Below are 24,839 nucleotides of genomic sequence, written 5' to 3'. Positions count from 1 at the left end.
TATACGACCTAATCTCTGATCGTAATATATTTGTTTTCTCCCTGAAGCAAAATTTGTAAAAAATGTGCCGCTGGTATTCGTGCGGGCATTCAGAGGTATCTTTGTTCATTGTTCATTCGAACAAGCCAAATCCTTGTGCGACCTATGTACGCTTTCTATATTCAGCACAGTAGCATTGGAATGAGCCCTTTCGCGATTTTTACACAAGGGACAGCGTCGCTTCTCTGAAGCACCTCGCTCTGCGGCTATTTCTGCTCGCTGACGCATTTGCTTTTGCATCAAGGGATCCACAGCGGTGCTAGCGCCGCTTTGTCGTTCTATGTATCTCGAGCTGAGAGTCGCGTCAATTTTAGACGTGCGAAAATCATGTGAAACAAACTTTATATGCATTCCGGCCTTTAAAATGAGAAAACTGAGTATTTCAAATACCAATCAAGTATTTTGTTATTCAATTCATATTTGTAGTAAAAAAACTGGTATTAGTAGAATACCACTTGAACGAACTTCACTTAAACAAAGTATTCAATTGTACAAACTTTATTAAATTCTCTCACCGAAGCTCTATTGAACGCTGTCCAGACGCCCATTTTAACGAACTTCAGTATTCTTCATTTCAGTTCTACGAACATTTTCTGTGGAGTCATCCTGTGTCCCTCGCGTCATACTGAGCACTTCAACAAGTACAACCCGCACTTTTTGTTGAATATTGGTACGATGAGAACCACGTTTTACCGAGTGATGCAAACTGGCCGCTATTTAGCTTTAAACTGAACTGGTTATCTAAACAAGCTTGTAGTCAGTGGAATCCATAGCTAACTTTGCACGCGTGATTGGCTCCACAGCCATAGCCAGCCATAGCCAGAGCTTCAGCCACACAGCCTTTTAGCACCAAGAATGGCGTACATATGCATAGTGGTTAACCGTAATACGCAGAAGCAATGATCTTCTTGGAGGAAATGAAGGCCTTTGCTGCTCACCAGACATTGCAAAGCAAAGCACTTGACGAAACCAGGGAAAAAACATTGTTCTCGCTAAAATTTCATCTCATGTGCAGACAACCATCAAGCAGGTGTTCGTTACACAAGGTTACTGTTATGCAAACAGCTTTCAGCTGTTTTTTTTTTTTTTCAGGCTCATTTGATAATTCAAGCTTTTGGTTAATTGGGGCATTATTTCTGGTCCCTTGAAGGAACTAGCGAGAGTTCACTGTACCCAGCAGCAATATAACATGCTGGTCCATTCTATACTAAACGCAATCCTGTATAAAATGTATGCCATATGCTTCCGTGCAATTTATTTGTGAATACCAATGTGAACTATGACATAAGTAGACTAGCAATGTATGCTATCGATTTTTTATTTTGTTTTTTTTTTTATTCGATATATGAAGGCATCCCCCCCCCCCCCCCCCCCCTGTATCCGTACTCAATCCGTATCCAAAATTTTCAATATTTGCAATTCCTACTCCCTACCTAGAGCAAACCTCCATAAATGTCTTGATGTTCAGGAATAAGAGCAAGCGTATAAAGCCTCAAATCCAGCATGTAGTCTTTTTCACAACCCACTGCTCATACATGTATTCAACTGCAGTTTGTCCAACACATGTCAATAAACCTATGCATGCCTACATGCTTCACCGAATCTAAGCCCTAGCAATATTTACAATTAAGCTTGGAATAGAAAACAGTAACAAATTGTAAGGTTTAATGGACTGGCTATGAGAGGTGCCATTGTGGAGGGCTCCAGATTGAAGTAGACCACCCAGGGCTCTAACTTGCACTGACATACAAAGTGGCGTCAACTAGTAAAACTCAGGAGAGAATGCAATACAAACCTATATTAACGTCAAGGTAGTACATGCACACTACCGCAATTCAAAAAAAGAATGTGCCAGGCAAAAAAAAAAAATAATAAACAAAAACAAAAACTCACCAAACAGAACCGGTGTCACCCTCACTAACCCGAAAGTTGTCAACAGCAGGTTCCTTCCTGCAATTCACACAATTCAAACCTTGGTAAGCTCTGCGTGGCTTAGGTGTAGCGTGCCTGACTCTGCATCCAAGAGCACTGGAAGACTGGCTCTTATCCCGCCATCCCAACTCAAAAACCAACCGCCAGGGTTGGTAAGCCACACAAGCCGTAAATGAATCGGTGCTCTGCCGTGTCAGGTGCCTAACCTTCCGGCGCCACGGCCGTGATTTCTTGCTCGCAATGCCGATGTCAGATCTTCTGGGTAATGAGGCCTTCAGCACTCGCAACAAAAAATAAAAATAACAAGGGGCTTACCCATCTGAAAGTTTGGCGCTGTCCGGTGAAGACCGGGCACTGCCCGGTCCAGGCTCAGAATACATTAGAAGGCTGTCCTTCCTGCAGAAAGTTACAAAGAACAGTTTCGTACAACACACACAAAACATCTCCCTCCAACCAATCCCTGCTGACATGTCCCAGTGATATTTTTACTGCATTAATATGAGAACCCATTCATCCTATGCACCATCTCCTTATCACATATTTTAGACAAGAAGAAGTAAGCATTTAATGGAAGCTCATTTTGAAGGAATGCAGTAGGGAAAGCGCCTTGGTGATCTCATTAAAGGGCAACTCCGAGGGTTTTTGAGCATTTTGAATTTGTGATCTCATCACATTCCTTAAAATCCCCTCCGGTATAAAAACAGTCTCTGAAAATACCAAATATAACTACCTTAAAATAGCAAAAATAATGAAACCAAAAGTAGGTTTCAGCCAACCTATGGCTTCACGACATACCGAGCTATGACGTCATGGGTACAGACGGGAGAACACTCGTGAACAAAAACACAATAGCACTGCAAAATTTGCTATAATTGATTGAGAAAGTATCGGGAGAGCTTTAGAAGAAGTAAGCAGTGCCAATTACACCAATTACCAATTATATATTACACCTAAGTAGATTTCAGAATAATTTTTCCCCCTTTTTTCTTTGTTGCTTCAACTGAAAAAGTTTATGCATGTTAACACAACCCCTTAGCTAAATTGGCCTTGTTTATAGTAGTACATTTTTCAGCCACTAAGGCTCCAGCTGTAGTAGTTCTGTACTGAAGACTCCTTCAAGGCAGGACCAAGAATGTATATGGGGCACTTCTTCCAGGGAGGTTGAAAAACGCCGGAGTTGCCCCTAGATGTTTACTTCACAGCTCTTTGCTACAGATCGTACCGATGCTACACATTCCAGCCCTTCCAGGCTGTTCTGTCTGGAACACATGATCGGCACAGGGAAACACTCACTGAATGTCCTTGTGAGCAGACCATCCAGTGGTATTGCCATTGGCATCGAAATGCGGCTCGTCCGCGTGAGCTTGCTGCCTAAGGAACAAGCGCAGAAGCGTAAACAGAAAGGGCATCAGAGCTGCACGCAGTGTAAAACCAGTAGACATGACAGGTAACCATAATTCACCATTATTTATGCATTACACAAACTGCTATAGCTCATTTTAAAAAATGACACGGAAGAAAAATTACTATGAAGCAAAAAGATAAGCTAAGCTAAACGAGAACAATGGCACAGAGGTCCTTTCTTCCGGGAGCCATTATTTTTTTTTCTAGAAGATGGCAAAAAATATAGAAAATCAACATTTACTTCCAGATACAATACAAGGAATTAATTTTCATGCTTAAAACCACCAGCCCATCACCTTGGGAATCCTCATTTTTGCACACGTACAAATTTTTATAGTTCCCAGGAGAATTTCATTACCTTTCAGAAAATATATTACACCTAAGTAGATTTCAGAATAATTTTTCCCCCTTTTTTCTTTGTTGCTTCAACTGAAAAAGTTTATGCATGTTAACACAACCCCTTAGCTAAATTGGCCTTGTTTATAGTAGTACATTTTTCAGCCACTAAGGCTCCAGCTGTAGTAGTTCTGTACTGAAGACTCCTTCAAGGCAGGACCAAGAATGTATATGGGGCACTAAACGAATCAATTTGGACGAGGTGTCCAAAGACCACATTTGCCAACCTCAAAACACTTGAAGCACCTGGTAATAGTAAAATTACTACAGGCTGGGAAATTTTTGAAGAAAACTGTTTTCAGACTTCATTGCCTTTAATTAAATTTTTGGAGGTTCCTGTACCTTTCTGTAGGGAATTATAATGTTCGACAATGTTAACATATAGCCTAAGTGCATTTGTATTTCTTGCCTACAAATAAAAATATTCATGTGCAGCAGTTTTACAGCATCTAAAAATAAAAATCTTTTTTTTTGGAAGCACTTAATTTTAATCTAACTTGTGTAAACCGCAGACGCTGTTCATAAAATCCAAGTCCTTCCCAGTCCTCCTCCAGTGTCTTATAATTAGGCAAAACATTTGATTAAAATAACACAGCACACCTAACATTTGATCTCTCACGTGTGCTGGTTCAGCTCGGCTATTTGCAAAAAACATTAACAAATGCATACGCATGAATGCCACGCAAGGAGTATCAGTGAAAGCAAATAAAGAGCAAGAAGACATGCAGAGTGAAAAGAAGAACAAAAATGTGCCTAGGTCTTGGATGCCAGTCACAAAAGAAACTGAATTTTTCCACGAAAGTTTGTAAGCATGCAACATTGCTTTTGAGCAGCTTCTAGAATGCTTTTCAACACTGCATCCCTTTTGTTCTCTTCTGCACAGCTGTTTTCACCATTATAAGTAGTCAGGGAGATACAGAGTCTAGGAAGCTAGTCAATGCACTATAAATACAGATTCATTAGCTAACATTATTGAAAAACGTTTTCGGTATGAGAGTTAAGCATCATATGAACTCCAGCAGAGCTAATAAACGCTCGAAAACTGAAACCAGCCAACAAACGCTCATTTCAAGGAATATATGCTAAAACAGAGCATTTAAGCTGTTCATAAGGGCGCTTATGTCATGTAACTGAGGCAGTTCACAATACTCAAGCCTCATCATTTACAATAAAATTCTGACAACATATCCACAGCTTCTGCTACTATAAACTTGGCAAGTTCCCCTTTGCTTTCATGCCGTTCTTGGTAGGCTAAAAACAATATTTACCACGGCAGGTTTCCTGTCCTGCCCTATTATTGTGTTATTTTCCATTTCCTTTATGCGGCACATGTTTGTACTGCTATTCAAGGTAAAGTAATGCAACCAGATGTCAGCACTATGCGTCAATGCTGAAATGTAAGCCAGCTGTGTAGGTATATCAAACAATAATACTATCCTATCAATATACAGCTGGAAGTATGGTACAGACAAGTTCCCGAAGCTGCTCAAATTGGCAGCGTCCCAAGCTTCATGGACAAATAATGCTGCATATCTGCAGAAATGATTCGTTGTGACACGGATGCAGTATGTTATTGCTTTCCACTTTAATGTGACAGTATATGACTAAAACACAGGCGCAAGATATTCTGATGCATTCAACAGTGACTGTCATTCCTCATTACTCATGCTTGAACAATGTGTCCTTCAAGCTTACACCACTGAAAATGATGCTCACTGGTTTCCTCGCAATGAAAATGAGGGCATGCTTTGAACAAAACCACTAGAAATACAAAGACTACAGCAATATGCAAGTGCTGGGAACACTCACTAGGACTTGCACAAGCAGCTTATCAACACTGCTGGAGGAAGAAAATGCTCCGGAAATTGCTGTTTCAAATTTAAAGGAATGAGTAATCGCCCATTCCTCTATCACCTTCCTTATTCGCCTCATATAATACTTCTCCAAAGGCCTTTAGAAAAATGGAGAATGACAGGGTGGTTTATAGCGCTATAAAAATACTAAAAGTGAACTGCAGTACGCAGACGCAGGTAAGTTGAAATGCAGTAGCTGTGGTAGGCAGCAATTACACTATATGTCCGAAATTCTGATCAAGTTCTCTATGCACCTTTGAGAACACAAATAAAACAGCGTGCGTGTAAAAAAAAAAGAAACAGCCATCGCACTACTTACTGCCTCTTAAGAAGTGCAAAGAGATCTTGGAAGTTTGCCTGCATGTTGCTGCAATGCCACAGAAAAAAAGCATTTCGGAAACGAGAGCAAGCACAAAGAAAACTCCCCGCCAAAGCCAAAGTGCAGCTAAGCAATTAGTAAAAATCTAAAATAATTTGACACAATTAGCATAAGCACTAGCTACTATAGGCACAGCAAATGATGTGCAGAGTAATGTAATGGTGCTTCCAAAGCAATCCAAAAGGAATGCCACACACACACCTCATTAACCAAAAAGGGGGAACATGCAGGCTAGGAAAGTAAACCTAAGTGCCATTCTCCCATGCGCTCTACTAGAGCTCAATGTTTGCAAAGTTAAAATGCACAATATTCGAAAATTACACAAACCAACTCCAACCCACTGCTGACTGCACACCCAAAACGACAACCCTATCAATCAAATATTGCCAAGGAGGATAAGGTACATCCTTGCAATTTAAATCCTGTAAGGAACAATTCATGAAAATGAGTTACTCAGAAGCATTCATACAAGCAGAAGTAAGCATGCCGCACAAACGCTCCTCTTCCATATCTAATGATATCCGATCCAGGAAACAACCACTAAATACAGCTACACTACCTCTTTTACTATGTAGCTTCGCTAGGATATCCGCCTTCTCGAACAATCCAGCAGTTTTCACTGCTCTCAAAGGTAGAGACCGCAATAACCCCAGCACCACTCTGTGAAAATAATGACAGAATATGCAGCATTTACATCAAATCTATGAATGCCAATGCCACATAATTACCTTCTACTTATACTACAGTTATTCATGGTTTCTTTAGCTTTATTGAGGAATTTTTGGATAAATAACCAGGATAAATATAACAGGTTTTTTTCAACCAGCAAATCTCTCTCCAAGCTCAGCAGTAGAATAACTAAATAAATCAAAAGCAAGTGACTGATAAAAGTTTAAAAGCAACGACACAGAATAACACAAATGCTCCATGCCAGAATTCAGGCATGGCATATAGCGACCTTCTAGTTTTCTCAGTCTAGTAATGCTCATTTTTCTCTTAAACCTTAGTAATGTTTCAAATTAACATGGCTACCAAAAATGAAAGGCAGTTAGCTAGCAGAAAACATTCTGCATTTTTATTTAGCATTTATTAACTGTAGATAAATTAAACTTTGACCACAATCCCTAATAACAAATGTTTATGTGCAAGGTATTGATGAAGCAAAAAATTTCTCAAATGCAATTCTACTCTAGAATTATGCGCAAGGCGCAGTAACATACACAGTAACATGAATTACTGAAATTTGCCTACAGCCTGCAAATAATTTTGTATTAAATGCCTTCTGCCAGTTTGTTTCAGCTTGCTCAATGACTGCTGCTATGTCACGGGTGTAGCGAGTGTAAGATCGAAAGAAGTTCGCAAAAATTGAAATATAATAGCCCTTTCTTTATCCCGTTTGCTATTCAGACCTGTATGAGTCATGTTATCCAATACCCAATCGTGACATCTGAACCTGTTTGAAAACCCTGAAACTTATAGAATAAACATTTCAACTAAATTATTGAGTGCTGGCAGATTTTATGTAGTGATTCATTTTACTTATGTCGCAGGCACATTACCAAAGAAAATTTACACCAAGAAAGTTTGTGTCTAGATCCTTTAAGCAATCAGTTTATGTTTACTCCACGATATCCCCCCCTCACCCCCATGCAATGAGTGTCAGCACAAAGCAATATTTTGACTGAAGCAAAGTCAGACAAAATAAAATAAGCCAAATGATATTCCCTTAAAACTATCAGAGGGTTTGACCATACAGCTTAAAGCAAAATTTAATATATTTCTACGATCGATACCCAGCATGCGAACCTAGTAGCTTATTGAGACTCAATCGCAACAACCTCAAAGTTAAGGAACCAACACTGAGTTGAAAGCCAGTGCATAATTCTCTTTACCACTGCTTGCTCAGACATGCAGTTCTGAAGCAACATACCATGCAAGTCGCTCAAAAAGCTGTTCACAATAAGTTGAATGTTAGAGCCTTTGCATTTTGAATTAAATTGAAGTCTGTTAATACGACATTCATGGCCGGAATTCAAGTAGAAATAGCTCAGTAGTGCTAATCAAGGTGCACAGTGGACTTTTGTTCCTGTGGCAGTTCACCAAATATACAACTCTAAACTCCCTTGGACGTTTAAAGCAACCTGCTGTCGAGCCTAAGGCAGAGCAGTACAATCCTAAAGATACAAAGTCCATAAGTGGCCGCACTTAAGCAAGTGAATGGCAATGAGAGCTATACAACAATCATAAGTTGTGTGCAAGCTAGCAAATGACTCCATTCTTGTACTGAACACGTAAAGAGGATTAAACGAACAATGCCGCCTGCAGTAAGGTTTTTACATGCAAAGGAAGTAACGACACTGGTGGCGGAGTCGACCAACTTAGGGGCGGAAGCTTGCGCATTTTTATCAATAAGTTTAAGAAAGCGAGAAGCTGCATGCTGAAATCGGTTTTGTCACCTCTTTCCCCAGATTTTCGAACGACGGCAGCAAGCCTTTTGGCGAACAAGGTGAACAAAAAATTGGCAAGCATAATAAAATCCACACGCTATCACACGTGCTCAGTAATAGATGACAGCATGCGAAGTAACGGCGCGTCTAACTCGAGTGTAGTGACAAACGTAACGGCAAACTGCCAGAACGCTCGGCCAGCATACTCACGACGGCAGGTTGCTGCAGGCACCGCTGGACGAGCCGAAAGACAACCTGGGCTTAATCTTCTTTCTTTTGTCGCGCTTCGCCGCAGCGGTAGACATGACGTGCTGCATTCGCCATTGCAACGTCAGCTCCGAGCAAACCGAAACAATGAGCGGAATGCTCTTTCTACGATTGCACCGCGGCATCAACTACTAAAATAGGAGCTCGCCGAGGCGCTCACGCACGGATCTCGTCCAATAGAGTATCTATCGAACGACAAAGGCAGCCACCCGCGGGCGAAAGCAGCACGGCAGCAGGGCCCCGGCAAGGCGGCAAAGAGGTTTTCTTTACTTTTTGAATACGCCGCCCAGCGAGGCTGCGTTTCATATCACTCCGGAGGGGAAGCACAAGCGTGGCGGTTGAATGGGAAATAACTCACCCGGTCCTAGCAGGAATTCGACGGCAGAAATCAGGCTTTCCCGAGCTAGACGAATGGTGACTAGGTTCTGAAAGCCTACGTGCAAGAACGTCTCGAGATATTTGCACGAGTGCGCGCGAAGACAGTAATGCTGGTACTGCTGGCTGCTGGTGCTAGCAGCAGGCGTCCCATGAACGGGCACCACGCAGCGGCGCAAGCGGCAGCCGACCAATCAAACGGAGAAAGCCGTAGGCTCGCGTCGCGCCCTCCTTCGTCTTCGTTTCTTTGCGTTATTGTTCGCTGTTCAATGTGAGACAGACCCATACGCGCGTGTCTTTTAACTCAGCAAACAAGTATTTGGGGCATGTATTTTGGGGTCACTTGTATAATGCAGGACCTGAAGAAACAGCCAAAAAAGTTCGTTTTCGCTTTCGGTTTTTTGTTTATGCATCATTACAAAGTAAAATTTCACCTTCGTCTAGTAAGTACGTGCTCTAAAACGCGTGCAGATATTGAAATACCAACAAATGAAACAACTGTCACAGTTGCACTCGCACAGTTCATTCAGCGGTACACAAATTTGTTAACGCCTCTGGTCGGATTCCGCTTCAGGTTCTTATTGAGTTGAAATTATTCCTTTTTGTTTTCTGATCAGTAGAGCCTTTTTCTGTCGTATTTAATATTAATATGTATTAGATTTTTATTTTTATTCTCTTATCTAAACAGCGTAACCGTGCCATTATCTGAGGGCACAACAACAGCACTAGCACTACTTTCTTTCCGCAACTTTACTATATTATTTCCGTGTATTACTAGCTGCCTCAGCAAGACATGTATTTGCCGTGACAACAAATTGCTGGAAATGAAATATGGACCATATGAGAGGTGCGGCCACATTAAGAATTCTGTGGCGGGCAATCTAAAGGATAGATATTTATGCAACTTTACTGGCTCAAATAACGCTCACAAGTGGAAAATTATGTCTACGCTGCTCAGGATATAATTTTCCATATCCCGTACCACCTGACACCAATTTTCTTCTACGTACCTTAATAAATGGCACATTCCTCCTGTGTGGGTATGTGCCATCAAATTAGAGAACAACATTCCCACGAAGGAATATTGGCCAGGGTTCAGTGTGGACTGCCAAATGTACTGCAGATACTGAATTAGTGTAATAAATTGTATCGTGTGCACCGTGGCTACATCGTGTGCAGCAAGATTTCGAGTTCCTTCAGTTCGCGCCCCCACAGCGGCCTGAAAACTGAAGAGCGCAAAGGACAAAGAACCCGTGCGTGGCCTTGCGACCGCCGAGTCGAGTGGTGGCAAGCATCGCCTGAGTGCTGACGTGGAGAAGAAACCCTATCCTGCACGTGGTTCACTCAAGGTGGTCGATGCCATGGTGCTTCTTCGTGGTGAGGCCTTTCCACGTTCGGGGGGGTTTTGGTCAGGTTTCAGGCTAGCTTCATAGGATATGGTGATGTTAGGTTTCATTACCTTGTTCACAGGCGTCCTTCTCCTCCCCAGGAGGGGGCTCGGCAGTCTGGTTCGCCAGCCTGCCGATTGAAAGTTTGCCTGTGGATTTATTTGCTAAAAATGGTGTCGATATGTGATTCCTGTGACACCCGTACCGATAGGCGATGTAACGCTGAAAATGAAAAATAAAAAAACTATCCAGCAGCAACTCGAGTGTGACGGACCAATATATCTTGATGCGTTCGTGTTATGTCCTTCTACTCTTGGCTCTTGGTACCTCGTTTTTCGCGCTACCTACAAAATGAAAATGAAAAAAAAAAAAAAAATAACAAAATGATATCTTGATATCTCGACCTTTCGGGAGACGAGGTATTGTTTGCAAATCTGCAAACATTAATTGTGAGTCAGATCTATGCTGCAGTTCTTTTACCTCTATTCCTGTCAAAGCCTTCATTCCAAACAGCTGGCATGCATTAAGGGTATTGTGTGTGGAGTGGACATCTACTGCTGAAGAAATTTTGGAGGAATTTCAGGACGCGCAGAAGCTGCATAGTGTTCTTTTTGTGTATCGCTGCTCTCACGTGGTGACCGGGGTGCGTGTTGCTACAGAGTCAGTTAAAACAACTTTTGCCAGTCTCATATGTGTCCATCTGAGTTGAAAATGTGGCCAATTGTCTGTTGCATTGACCTGCTATGTCCTCTCCCCCTTCAGTGTACCAACTATTGACGATTTGGACACAATGGAAAAGCGTATAATTCTGCGACTAGATGCAGGGTATGTGGGGAAGGCCATCCTTCTGATAGCTATACTGTTGCAAAGCCAAGCTGTTGCCTATGTAGTAACGAGCACTCCGCTGGTGACACCAGTTTTGAGAGACGTTCTCAGGAGCAAGCATTACTAGAATTAATTCAACAGAATCATTGCTCTCAAGCAGATGCTTACGCTCTCCTTGATCGCAAAAGGCATACTTATGCCAACTTTGTGCGCTAAGCTTCTACTCCTAACTTTGAGACCACGTTGTCTACCGCAATTGTGACAACGGTTGAAAAAGCCCTTTTTTTGTGGTTGACAATATGCTTACCAGCTTTACTGAAGCCTTGTCTGGTATTGTTGCTATAGCCAGTCATCTTGCCCACCTCGGCCTGTGTTGACTCCAGTATCTATTTCACTTCAAACCTGTGCTGAAAGTTTAAATGCAGCTTCTTGACCACTAGTGCCGGCGCAAGTGCAGCCTATCAGTGTCCTCGTAAGCATTTCTCGCAAAAGTGGTTGCTCTAATGATGTTGAAATGGCATGCCCTACTAGCGCCGTGCTTCTACCTCACCCTCTAAGTTGTTCGTTCCCCAGGACAAAACCAAACAAGGGCCTTCCAAAGTTTTACCGTAATCTGATGTGCCTTTTATAAAAGAGGCTGTTGCGGCCTCCATTTTGGGTAAGTAATCATGGCAGGTGTAAAAGTTCTTCAGTGGAATCGTCACTTGTTGTATCTTCACTTTCAGATTTACATCTCCTTGCAACACATAAGCCAGACATAGTGCTGTCATTTACCTTAAACAAATTTTGTGTTTTCCGTGCCGATCGTGTAAACGGTAAGGGTGGTGGCTTATTGACTTTGATATCTTCAAAATTATGTCACCTGGCAAAAATAAGCAAAACAGTAATGAGTCTCGACTGTGAGTTCTTGGCTGTAGATATCACTTTGCCGCATTGTGTCCCTGTCACAGTCGCTAATGTCTACTGCCCCATAGGTGTACGTAGCAGACTGTTGATAGATTACTGGCAAACTCTGATAGGGTCATCACTGCAGGAAATTTCAACTCGCATCATACTCTTTGGGGTAACTCTAACGTGAAGCACTTACTTTCAAGTCTAATATCCAATCTTCTATCTGATCACCTTGAAAAGTTCCCTCATCACACTGTAATCGCACTGATGCGTCTGTGACTGCACAGAAAGCACCGATTGGAATTTTTTAAGTCTCATTCCTGGAGCTTTTGGTGTGTGTCCCGGATTACGCACCAATCTTTTTAGCAGAGTTTATGGCAATTGGGCTTGCACTATTAAAAGTTCTCTGCAATCAGTCAAAAATAATTTTGCTATCAGACTCTGTTTCTGTTTTATTGTCTTAGGAAAACAGAACAGCGCACTTCTGACACACAGACAAAAGAAGAGACTGCAACACAGTGCTGTATTGTAGTCTCTTCCTTTGTTCGTGTGTCAGGAGTGCACTGTTTTGTTTTCCTAAGATGAACTACCAACTAGCCCGTTCTTACACCCTTGCATGTTTTATTGTCACTGGAGTCAGCACGGGATGCCCTTTTGAGCCGCTCACTAAAGTATATCATACCGGGATGAGGGAAAGAATTATGTTTCATCTGGGCCCCCGGTTACTGCACTATTTTCCAGAACGAAGCGGCAGACTTATCAGCTTTTGATGCACCTGTTCCATGTACCATCCCTAATATCATTATTTTTGGAATGTTCTGTTTTCAGCGTTATCAATACATAGCCACCTCATGCAATGATCTCTTGCTATCTACAACAGAATGCCAACATCTCATATACTCATGGAAAGTTTGTTCAATGTAAATCACGGCAGTGTGAAGTAACACTGAATCTCATGAGATGCAGAATTCCTCCTTATGTGGATGCGAGTTCAGCCCCACAAACCTTTGTGAGGCTTGCGCTGAGATTGAAAATATTAAACATTTCCTTCTCGCTTGCCGAAGGTTTTCATATCAGAGGAGGGTGGATTTAAAAATTACAATGGCACAATTGAGATTTACGTTGTCGGTCCCGCTTCTACTCTCCTTCGGTGCGAGTGCGGAAGGATCTGCGTTGCCTCAAATTTGTCACTATTTATATAACTACATCACAACTATGGGCAGATTTCTTTGCTAATTGTATTCCAAATTTACTAACATCCAAAGTTTTGCTCCGTATCTTTTTTTCCTTTCATTCAATTTTGTGATCTTAAATCTTAGGTTTTTGTTTAGTTAATAACTAATTTAATACACTAATTCAGTATCTGCAGGACATTTCGCAGTCCACACTGAACCCTGGTCAATCCCACTTCATGAGTATGTGGCATTTATCAAGGTTGAAGAAGAAAAAGACGCTGCCCTCCAGTGTAGGAGCTGCCAAATGCACATACACGGCTTGACTGCTAGGCCTACTCGGGCTGGATTGAGCCTTACTGCTGATGAGGTATCAACTATGGGGACGCCAATGGACCCGCGGGTCGCCGCTGCAACCTCTGCGAGCACAACAGCAATTACCGGACCAGGCGTCGACATGATCACCGCCGGCTGCGGTAACAACCAGACACCTAGCCCATGGAACACAGGGGCTATGCAACGTCTAACGAACTTCCACACAGGTATATGCTAAAGTCTACAAGTCTATTTTCAGATGTTCTGCAGACAATGAGGCAAAAATGTGTTTATGCCTGCTCCGTCAAAAAAGGTATAGAATACTCCTTGGCAAGAGCTTTTTAAGAACAGTTTTAGATGTTTCCTTATTTCTTGGGAATGACAGCCAATATTAATTTTGTAGTTTAGAATTGGTTTCATTGTGTGCTTTAGAACCCTATGAAGTCAACCATAGTTTACTGTACTAGGTCAAGAGCACGCATTTTTAAAACTGGGCACATATACGCTGATTGCATTTGAGGTAATTGCCCAGCTTTTAATAAATGCTGTGCCCTGAACCTAATAAAACCAAGTGGTTGTCTTTACTGAATATTTTAAAAATGTATATTTTAAAAAAGCAAGAACAATGAGCACAAAGCTATTGTTTATTGATTTTTGTTTTATTGCCATACACAAAAACAGGAGCTGGGAAATCAGCTACAGTTACTACGGCCCCAAATCACCTCCGCAAAGAAGGTTCCAACTGTAGGTTACAAGAGGGTCCAAAATTCAGTTGACCACCTGCATCAGGGAAAAATAAAGTGAGAAGAATCTTAACTTCACCTGAATAGCTTACCGGCAGTTGGAAGCAAGACCAGCTCCATGTCTCGACATGCATGTACAAGGCAAAAAATTAGGGAACCAAAAAGAGATGCATAGAATGCCATTGTCAGCAGCATTTGTAAACAATGTACTCGCTGATCCAAAACTCAAGCAGCCACCTAAAAGGGAAAGTCCTCTACAAAAGCAAAATTGAAAACCCCACATCAACGCAGAAAGTTATACAGTTAATGCTATCAGCGTCGACAGCTGTATCATAAACTAAAGTTGAAATTTACATTTGTTTCTTACCTTGAGAAAGGAATTTTCCTCCACCGGGAGTATGCAATAAAATGGGACCAAAGAAGAGTGTGTACTCACAGTGCTTTCTGAGCTGTGTCTTGCACACTTTATTTACCTGCACTATATGAATACTGCATGATGGCTGATTTCCTGTGCAGTCACAGTAAGCATTGTACATGAGCTCCTGTCTTGGTAACACCTGCATTATTTCAATACACACTAGAGGTGGATTAGTTGTAACTTACCTTGACAACCAGACAAGGGCACAAGACAAGATGAATACAAGGCCAGGCCATTAAGATGACATTCTCGTTGCTCTCTAAGCAAGCGCACAAAAGGTGCTGTCATGACGTCCTTACTCCCTTGGTCAACAGTAGTAGCCCTGAAATTCAGACAAACACTGAAACTTGTGAAATACATATTAGCAAACAGCCTAGACCTGTATAGAAAAGCATGAAATAAAATCCAGCTACAAAGAGTTCTTACTAAATTGTGCCAGCCACGTCGTCCTGCGAAAACCACAGTTGAATAATTCCGTTGCCAAAAAGAAATATACAGCGTGAAACAAGAATAACACCACTGCACAAAATGTACAGACAGGAATTCAAGAAGCCTTGCCTATTGAAAGGTCACCTCATTAATTGTCGTTAAACAGTCAGCTCCAGACCAGCACCAGTGAGATAAAAATCTTAAGCACTAAAACCTTGACAATCAGCTGTCGACTACCTATGAGATAGAAATTTAAATTGTAATGAAAGAAGAGCTAGATAAGTTAGTGAAGTAGCACACCAGAAAGTAGCAAGATTTCCTCCACTCTTTTTTTTATTCTCTGAATTAACCACAGCAGATCTAAGCAGAATACAAAACGCGGGCATCAGTTTTAGCAACAATGCTTATGAGAGGGCAAATCGAAGCTGAAATAAGTCACTGAAGCTTTTGTGAATCTGCTTAAATCAGGATATTTAATATTTTCATCATGACGGTGTGCAACAAAATAACCCACCAAAATATATTACTTGAATTCTTGGTCTTCTATCAATATTAATTTATGCGTGCATCACTCAAGTGCATGAGAGAATTACACTTATCGATTCAGGATAACTTACAAACTGTACGGTGGGTCCAAAAGCGATAGGTGGGACACCATAGTGAGGATACGAATTTGTTAACAGCACCAAGACGGCATTCGAAGACTGAGAATACACAACGCAAATGCATGTTAATATTTTACCTCAATATGAGCTACATTGTTATTTGACACTCGCTGATACTGTTTTGCAACCTGCAAAAAGAGCAAAAATTTTCCGACGTTATGTTGCTTTGTAATGCGAAATTTGAGCGCAGCTCATCAGCTGTTTCACCTTTTCGATAGTTTGAGGCAAAGATTTCGAGCAAGACATGTATGTACAATTATAAACTTTTAAAAATTTTTCACACATATTCCTTCAAGAAACACTCCACTGCAGTGAACTAGAAGTATACTTCTAGTTCACTGTAACTCCACTAACAGTTCTTGACTGTCATGAAGGAAGCTTTGTGGTCATCCGAAGCCTTCCACTACGACACATCTTTCTCTTTTTTCACTGCCAACTTTCTCTTTTTCTTTACAGCTCGGTTAAGGTGTTCACACAGAATTGGGACAGATACTGCGCCTTTTCTTTGATGTCAACCAATTTTAGATGCCACTGGTGCCTGCTGTACTGCGTGTATTTCTATATGATCTGTGGTGCGGCGTTTGAGGAAGCGCCAAATGAAGGGTGCCGCACGGACGCCTGGATCAAATGCCCGGTGGGGCCAGCTTCATATATGCATGAACGGATGGATGGATAAGAACTTTTATTGTCCACCGTAAATAGAGGCCCCTTACTCCCCACCCCCGGCACGCAGGCCTAGGGGATGGGGGCTGGAGCCTCCGCGGCCAAAGGCTAACAAAGAGATTTTGTCTCTCCGCGGTCTCGGCCCCCAGGCAGATGGCTTATTGCTGCCGAGCAGGGTCTTCGCTTCGCAGCAGGCCTGCTTCTCAGCTCTCTCTGCTATTGATATCTTCCTCAGCTCCACGGTAGTCGACACATTCCCATATAATGTGGTCGAGGGTACAGGCTTTACAAAGATAATTTGAAATGTTCCCCTGGTAGAACGTGAAAGGCCTATACTGGGTTAACGAAATTTTCAGCTTGCAGTCGCCACCATGCGGTCGCCTCTCTATTACTTAATGTCATTATCCAATGGTGGCGTGAATCTCCTAGTGACGTCATCACCAGTCATAACGTCATGACCAGATGGGCCATCATTATCACTTCCGGTTATTAGACATGACCTGCTGGTCATGACGGCATGGCCGATGATGTTACCAGGTTACGAGTGCGACGACGACGTGAAATGCAAGAACGGGCGCCAAAGAGCTGCGCTCTAAAAAGAGGCACACCGGACAACGGTTTCATCCGGCGAATTTACTGCTCATCCACAGTATGTTACTTTCAAGAAACAAGAGAAGCGAGAAGTGACTTACTTTTGCAGAAAGCGAGGTCCACCACAGCGTAGCATTGGCTGCATTGGCTGCTCACGAGAACGCTGTAGCAGCATGCTCAGCATGATGGCGACGAGCTTAGGATAAAATGTAGTGCTGATAGAACTACAGCATTCCTTCAGTAGTAATACGTTACTGGATGAAGAAAGGAGCAAGGCACAATCCTTTGCAGTCCTAATGAAGTGCTCTGCTCTGCGCCTGAAAGATTTGTGGAGAAAGTACAAAGGAAGATAAAGTTTATAGCATAGGGCAAAAAGAAAAGTTATTGGGACACAGTCACTGTCGAGAAGGTTAGTCGGAACGGTCGGTACATTGTGTGTGCGCACGGAACAAGAAATCGCAACAGAGGCGTTATTGTAGGAGTGTACAAAATTTGAAATATTGAAATAAAACAAATAATAACCTAGAATTTACATTGCTGTTTGATTTAATTGCTTGCAGCGTATAAAAAGGCTCATTTTTTATGAATAAGGTTAAAAAAATGTTGACATAAACTGTACATTACGCCACCTAACGGGGCAACATCAAGCAGCAAGCCGGAGTGAATCACGAACTGCGAGCAAGTGCACGCGAGCAAACCATGGAGAAATATACTAAGTACATACATACATACATACGTAAGTATGTTTATGAGCGAAGTGGGCCAACAAGAGCAGCTATTACCTCACCTGTGGGTACGGCAACATTCGCAGCGTCACGCATAGGCGCCTGACTTCTGAGTCACCCAGGCAAGCAAGAAAAACTTTCGCACCATGAAAATGTCATCATTCGTGTAACTGCCTTTGTCCGTCTCGGTCAGGACTAGCATGCAGGAAATACAGCGCTGGTGCGCTGTGGTAGGCTAGCTGGCACTGATAGGGACCGTGATTGCCATGATTTCGGGCCAGCGCTTTCAGAGTACCTGCTCTCTGCTGATTAAATACGTGCACGTACAGCACACGCCAATCCCTTCCTACGTCCTTTTTCGGCTCCAATTCCGATTGCGTGTCATCACATCCTTGACATCACATAATTCACTTCTTGTTTACCCATTTTAGTCTGGTACTTTCAAATTGCGTGCCAATCCCTTCCCATGCCCTTATTCGGCTCTACTTTCGGTTGTGTGACGTGACATCCTTGACGTCACCTTAATGGACTGCCTTAATTAACTGCTTTAGTCTGGTACTTTCAAATTGCGCGTCAATTCCTTCCTATGCCTTTTTTTGGCTCGACTTCAGGTTGTGTGACGTCACATCCTTGACATCACCTTAATTGACTAATTTAATTAACTCTTTAGTATTTTATACATCTTGACGTCACCCTAATTGACTGACTTAACTATTTTAGTATTTGATACATCGAAATGTGGTGCCATGCCGTTGGCTAATGAGATCATTGAGAGATTGCCTCTAATTAATTACCATATCGGCCTAATTATTTTTTCAGACACAACATTAAGTCACCCTCTATCGACTGACACCACTCATTAACCTCTACCGCTTCTCAATTACAACTGCTGCGGACACGGCCAGAGATGCGGTCTGCGGACAGAATTCTGTGAACATAGCGAAGTAATGCTTTCGCATTAATAAACTGTCGTCAAAAACGCTTGCTGTGATTTGACATTCCGAACCTAGGAAGTGTAAAGATGGGTCGTTCTCAGGAGACATGATGTTTCTTGAAGAGCTTCTAATAAAACTTCTTTGAGAGGTTTTTTTATCAAACGTTTTGAAGAAACATACTAGAGATGTTTTAAAGCTGTTGAGGACACTTATTTTGTCCAACGTCTGTGAGGCATTCTCATCCCGAGCTAGACGTCGGGTTGCGGCCTCTGCCACGGCAACACGATCACTTAAAATGCGCGCCAACAGCACATGTGCGTGAGAGCAAATTTGCGCTTTGAAAGCCGAGATAGTGGCTGCTCGATAAGAAGGCCGCGGGACAGAGGGGAAAGGCCTTTTCTTCGTCCGGCTTGTTCGTTGTTCGAGGTGGACGAGCATGGAGCAGGTTTCGTCGTTACTTGTTTTGGATGCAGATTATGAACGTTCGGTGGGAGTGCCTGGTTATCGTTTTGTTCCTTTCAACTCTCGTTTGGTGGCAATTGTTCATTTCACCCTTTCGCAGCTTTCTTTTTTTTTTTCGGTTCAGCAGTATGTTATTCTTTTGGTGACTGCTGAAAGTAAAAGCAGTTCACACACATTGGTCTGTGGCTGTAGTACGTCGTGTGGATTGTGCCTCGCGAACCTTCAACGTTTGCCAACTTTTGAAAAGTTTATTAGACGTTCTGTGTTTTGAGGGCTGGAGCGAGCACCTGGTCCCAGAGCAACGTGGACTTCACATTCAATATACGAATAGCACTCGGGCAACTACCCGAGCCCGAAGACGCCCTGCAGGCTATAGGAAGTCACCACTGACACTTCGCAACGAACACTCCGGTTGATCAAATTACCTGGGTCACCAGTCAACGCACCATCGGTGAAGAAGGGCCGCCCCTTATAAGCCGGTTTCTACTTATCCAACCCCACTCTTGTAGCACTCCTTCTGAGTGCATATCAGAAATACAGTGCAGTTTGGCATCACAAAAAAATTCAGGGAGCACTCTGGATCACTAAAGTGCTTCAAGGCCTTGCGCACTGTTATGCGTTGACTGCGAGACTGTTTGTGATGCCTATAACCAGTTGCCTAATTAGCACAAGCACACTAATTAGCGAACTAGTGTATTGTACTTCATTCAACAACCAGTACAAAACGTACTTATCAGTAAACCTTGGTTCCTCTTCAGCAAGCGCAAACTTGCGCTAATTGCCTAATTAGCACTACTATGCTAATTAGCTAACTAGTGTAATTGACTATTAATTTGCTCAATTGTAAGTACTTTGCTTGACTATGTTCACATTTAGAAAAATAATGATTAATTATCATAATTATGTTAGTTAGGCTAATTGGTTAATAACTGATTAATTAAACACAGTCCCACTTACTCTGAGCATCACTATACCATTCCTTTAATTGGTTGCTATAATTGCTACTAGCCAAAGTACAGTTGACCCCGCTTGAAATTAGTGCACTGTGACGTCACAACCATTTCGACCAGAGCTGTACAGAGCGTGACAGACGCATCACTTGGTGCCATGTGCAGGCTACCGCATCTAACAACACTACAGTGCATTTAGACTTACATGATCCCCCAAAGACGGTGACAAGAGATCTCTTATCAGGAACACATACTGTATTGGCCGTGCATCGTGTGGGGAACATAGGCACTTTCTGATCGCATTACAGGGACCAGACACCCTTCTGGAAAAATTCCACTACGTCTGCATAGTAAGTCCAGTACAAACCTAAACTGGTGTACTGTTACGGGTGGCACAGAGAAGGGCATTTGCAGAAATTCTACCCAAACCCAGTTGCATAACTGAATCGGGCGAGGCGAAATTAAAGTGTGAACTATGCAAATCTACTGTTCGACGAAAAAGTGAAAGCTCGAGTTAGCAAGGACAGGTCGACGGAAACAGTTTGCACCAGTAGTGGTTAAAAATACATTTGCTTCTTTGTCGCAAGAGCAGTTTGATGATGGGATTGAAGAAGAGCCATTTACGTCGGATGCACAGGACAGAACATATTTTGCTTCCATGCTGAAGGCTAGGCAACGCACAAAACGCAGGACGCCGACATTCACTGCAGATGAATATCCGAAGTTGAAGATTGCACAAGTCAGCAGGATTGAATAGACAAAGAAATTGCGATGCTTGCAGCACAAATTGCACAGATGCGTCAGAAGAAAGCGCATAGTCGAACGGCAAAAGGAAAGTTCTCAATAAGAAGCAGTTCAAAACTGAGCAACTAGACTCATTCTTTCATCGTATTCTTTTGATATCAGCATATCATCCCTAAAATCACAGTCCAACCTACCTACCCTTGCTCATCGTTGCTACATTGCTAGTTTATGTTTTTTTCACAAGTTTTTTTACTCCGAGCTACGACAGGAACCTTACATCTGTGCACCCCCACCACGTATCTCCCTCCGCACCGGCCATCAGCAGCAAGTGTCACGACCTCGTGCCCGCACCACTACATTTTCTTTATCATTCTTCCCCCGGATTGCCAACGACTAAAACGGCCTTACCTGAGAACTTGCTGCTATCACATGCCCATCTTTATTTCTGGAAAGAATCGCATGTACTTGCTAAGTGAAAATCTTGTATTTGTGTAACTTACTATATAAGCTACCTATGCTGTTTTTCATTTTTGTGCACCCCACCACTTATGTAATACCCTCTAATGAGGGTCTTTAAGGTATTAAAGTGAAGTGGAGTGAAAACAGAAGGAGACGTCTGCACCTAGTACGACAGCAAGGTCAGCGGATGTTCTGAAATGTAAACCTGCCGCTACCGTAACAATATGGGAAGCGGTACTGAACACTCTTACGCAATTACTGATACAACTCATTCAGAGCAGTATATATCATGGATAGAAATACGAGCTGAAAGCATCGGCAAGAGATTACACAATGGAATTGAAGAAGCCTCTCTAATAAGGTTGGGGAAACTAAAACAAAATTATTGTACGGGAAACTACATTTGTAGGCGTTCTTGATACAGGAATATAATCGGTTTTGTACAATCACAGGGTACATGGGGTATCAATTCCTCTCCATTCCTGATAAAATAGCAACAGCAGAGACGGAAACTCCAAGAAAAGCTGCCGTCTATATAAGGTCCAACATTGAACGCCACTTGGCTTGATTAAGTGGTGCAACACTCAGCAGGAAGTAGGTGCGGTAGTACTCGAGCGCTCAAACAAGACGGCCGTGGTAGTAGTGTCCGTGTACTCTCTTCATAGAAACAGTTATTAATATTGCCTGGATTACACATATTCGATGTTTATACCCTGGAACTCCAATACTAAGAGGTGGAGATTTTAACGGTCCATCCATAACTTGGGGATATGAATATGATTCCAAAAGGAGAAATCAAGTTCACACTGCCTTAACAGTAATGGAGTTTACACTGCTAGATCATCCAGGGGTCGCAACGTATACCCGCGACACGAACACACTCACCAGATCTGACGTGGTGGAAAGGCCCTGGTGCACCACATTGGCAGGCAGAATTAGATGCGCAGGGTAGTGAGTATGCTCCCATTACCATAGGTTTTAATTTGGGACACACGAGGAAAATTCGATGGAAAATTTCTGTAACACATTGGGATGGTGTACGGCAGGATACTAGAACTTGTGCGGTTAGCCCGAATTCTCTTGTGGCTACCCTTTAAACGGTACTCAAGGATATATATCACACAAATACAATGACAGTGAATGAATATCTGCCAACTCCCGACTTTTACACTTTCTGCACCTCTGGACATGTCGAAAACAGGTCAAAATATACAGGCTGTTCGGTATCCTGAAGACGTGCAAAGAAAATTTGAAGTGCACCAGATGACGGCACAGGCACACCGCTATGAAAAGCAGCTGGCTTGTAAGAGGTGGGACGACTGGTGCAATCGTTTGGGCTCAAAGGTGACCAACAGGACATTTTTGGAGGACTTTTTGTAGCATGGAAAAGGAACGACAGATCAAAGATCATGCAGAAAGTACTAGACACACATTACAACTCATACCAAAGGAGTTTGCAGATCAGGTTGCAGTCCTTTTCTTTCCGAATCATGCTCAGTATTACGCTCGTTCACCGACGAAGGACGTTGATAAAACGGGGATAACATCACCATTTACCAAATTAGAGTTATTGGCTGCTATCGAAGAAACAAATGGTAAAACTGCGCCTGGGCATGATGATGTTTCTTATGAGGTATCAAGAATTTAGAAGCAGACATAATTGACAGCCTGCTGTATGTATTAAATGAGGTATGGTAAGGAGGAGAAATTTCAGTCGGTAACGCTTAGTGGTGGACCCAATACATGAGCCTGGAAAACATCGTACAAGCCTACAATTTTTTCGGACAATATCGCTAACGCCTACAGTTTGCAAGATTTTGTAAAAAAGTGATAGCCACTCGCCTGTCATGGTGGTTGGAAATTCAGAAAAACTACCATGCTCAGGAAATCGGATTTTGTACAAGCCTTGACACGGAAAGTGGGTTGGCTATACTAGCTAAAGAGGTCGTACATGTGTCTCCTCATAGCCACATTGTACGCACCGGGGGGGCTACCGACGTGGCAAAGGCTTGCGATAATGTTACATGCCAAGGTACTTAACAATGTGGAAAGCATGTAAATACGGTGCATTACAGTGCAAATGCAGTACAGACACAGGTCATAAAAAATGTGCATGACCTGCTTAATTAAGGACAGGATGTTTTCTGTCCTGCAAAACAAACAACAAATTATGCCTCAAACAGAGCGTGCCATAAGAGTCGGTTTTAACACCTTTTTTGTTTAATATCGCACTTATCCCTTTGGCATAAAATTAGCTGAAATACCAGAGGTGCAATTCATTATTTATGCAGACGATATCACAATATGGTCTACTCATAAACACCTTGAGACACAAAATGTTTAATGTTTATCTGCAAGAGGCCCTAAATATGCTAGATGAGTACGTCGACGATGCATGGAGCTGTCACACAAAAAGTCCAGTTACATTCATGTAGCAAAGAAGAATGGAAGAAAACAATTGGCCACAAAAAGAGTTATGCTAAAGATTGGAAGTCAGGCATTACAAGAGGTGGACAAGTTGAGAGTCCTTTGCCTAGATATTTATAAATCTGGCAAAGGAACACAATGGCTACATAGGATGAAAAAAGTATCCGCGACTTCCTTGCACTTGATAAAGCGTATTTCATCAAGGGGAGGAGGAGCCTGAACAGAGATGGCAAGACGTCTTGTACAATTGGTGCTTCAGCCCAGGGGGTCCAGTTCCAAAGACTGACAAGGTGGCAGTGGGCAGAATTAAAAACGATAAATAGGAACGCAATAACGGCATCGCCATAACTTACTTCCATCCTTAATCTTCAGAAATTTGCATTGATCAACTCACTGACAGAATTCATTAAACAGCGAGAGGATATGAAGTGAAAATATGTTATAGACGCCCTACACCCGCTAGGCGGCGCCATCATCAGGCTGTGCTCTACCGGTTCCTCGTCCCTGTCAGGAAGGCACGGGAAACTAATACAATACTTCAAATTAGAAAGGAAATGATATGCAGAACCACACAAAGACCTGAGCAGACAGGAGGCAGTAACCTAGAGGAACATACAGGCTAGGACATTCCCAAGCCTAGCAAAGTACCACAAAATCTGGCTCGAAAAATTCAAAAATAACACATGCACTGCATGCGGTGAAGTCTCGGACATCCTTCACATAATGTGGAACTGCAAAGAGCAATTAGAGAAATATAAAGCTTGAGCACTCAGCCGAGCGGAGTGGGAGGCAGAGCTGGCCTCACATGGGTCTCTCTGAGCAGCGCAGCCTGCTCACCAGAACCCGGGACAGCCCAGGCCCATGGTATCCTGGACTGATGATGCTGATGAAAACATTTATTGTCATTGGCTTAGGTTAAGGGAAGGCTGGTCGGGTCCCTAGCCC

General features: G+C 42.5%; 1 protein-coding gene and 1 long non-coding RNA gene across 4 annotated transcripts in view; one reads left to right on the top strand and one right to left on the bottom strand.

Moving 5' to 3' along the window:
* LOC146185287 (uncharacterized) overlaps positions 1-9,309 on the bottom strand; it is a 36,626-nt gene extending 27,317 nt beyond the window's left edge. Inside the window, exons 1-6 of one of the 3 annotated variants that reach the window (XM_084606233.1) lie at positions 9,076-9,307; positions 8,661-8,761; positions 5,944-5,991; positions 3,265-3,342; positions 2,287-2,367; positions 1,933-1,989 (exon numbers count right to left, since the gene is read on the bottom strand). In XM_084606233.1, coding sequence (XP_084462359.1) covers positions 1,933-1,989; positions 2,287-2,367; positions 3,265-3,342; positions 5,944-5,991; positions 8,661-8,755 — 359 coding nt within the window. In that variant the 5' untranslated portion in view covers positions 8,756-8,761; positions 9,076-9,307. Of the gene's footprint in view, positions 1-1,932; positions 1,990-2,286; positions 2,368-3,264; positions 3,343-5,943; positions 5,992-8,660; positions 8,762-9,075 lie in introns of all 3 variants that reach the window. The other 2 variants (XM_084606234.1, XM_084606235.1) reach the window with 2 other exon arrangements.
* Positions 9,310-9,378: 69 nt separating this feature from the next.
* LOC146185286 (uncharacterized) lies at positions 9,379-20,069 on the top strand. Its single transcript, XR_014707983.1, has 3 exons — positions 9,379-10,466; positions 13,557-13,910; positions 18,737-20,069. It is a non-coding gene; the product is annotated as an uncharacterized LOC146185286 (long non-coding RNA).
* The last annotated feature ends 4,770 nt before the right edge of the window (positions 20,070-24,839 follow it).

Source organism: Amblyomma maculatum, chromosome 6, assembly GCF_055883805.1.
Source record: "Amblyomma maculatum isolate TAMU_Amacu chromosome 6, ASM5588380v1, whole genome shotgun sequence".
NCBI classification, from domain to species: Eukaryota; Metazoa; Arthropoda; class Arachnida; order Ixodida; family Ixodidae; genus Amblyomma; species Amblyomma maculatum.
Note: the sequence above shows the minus strand (reverse complement) of the source record. Positions and strands in the feature narration are given on the sequence as shown.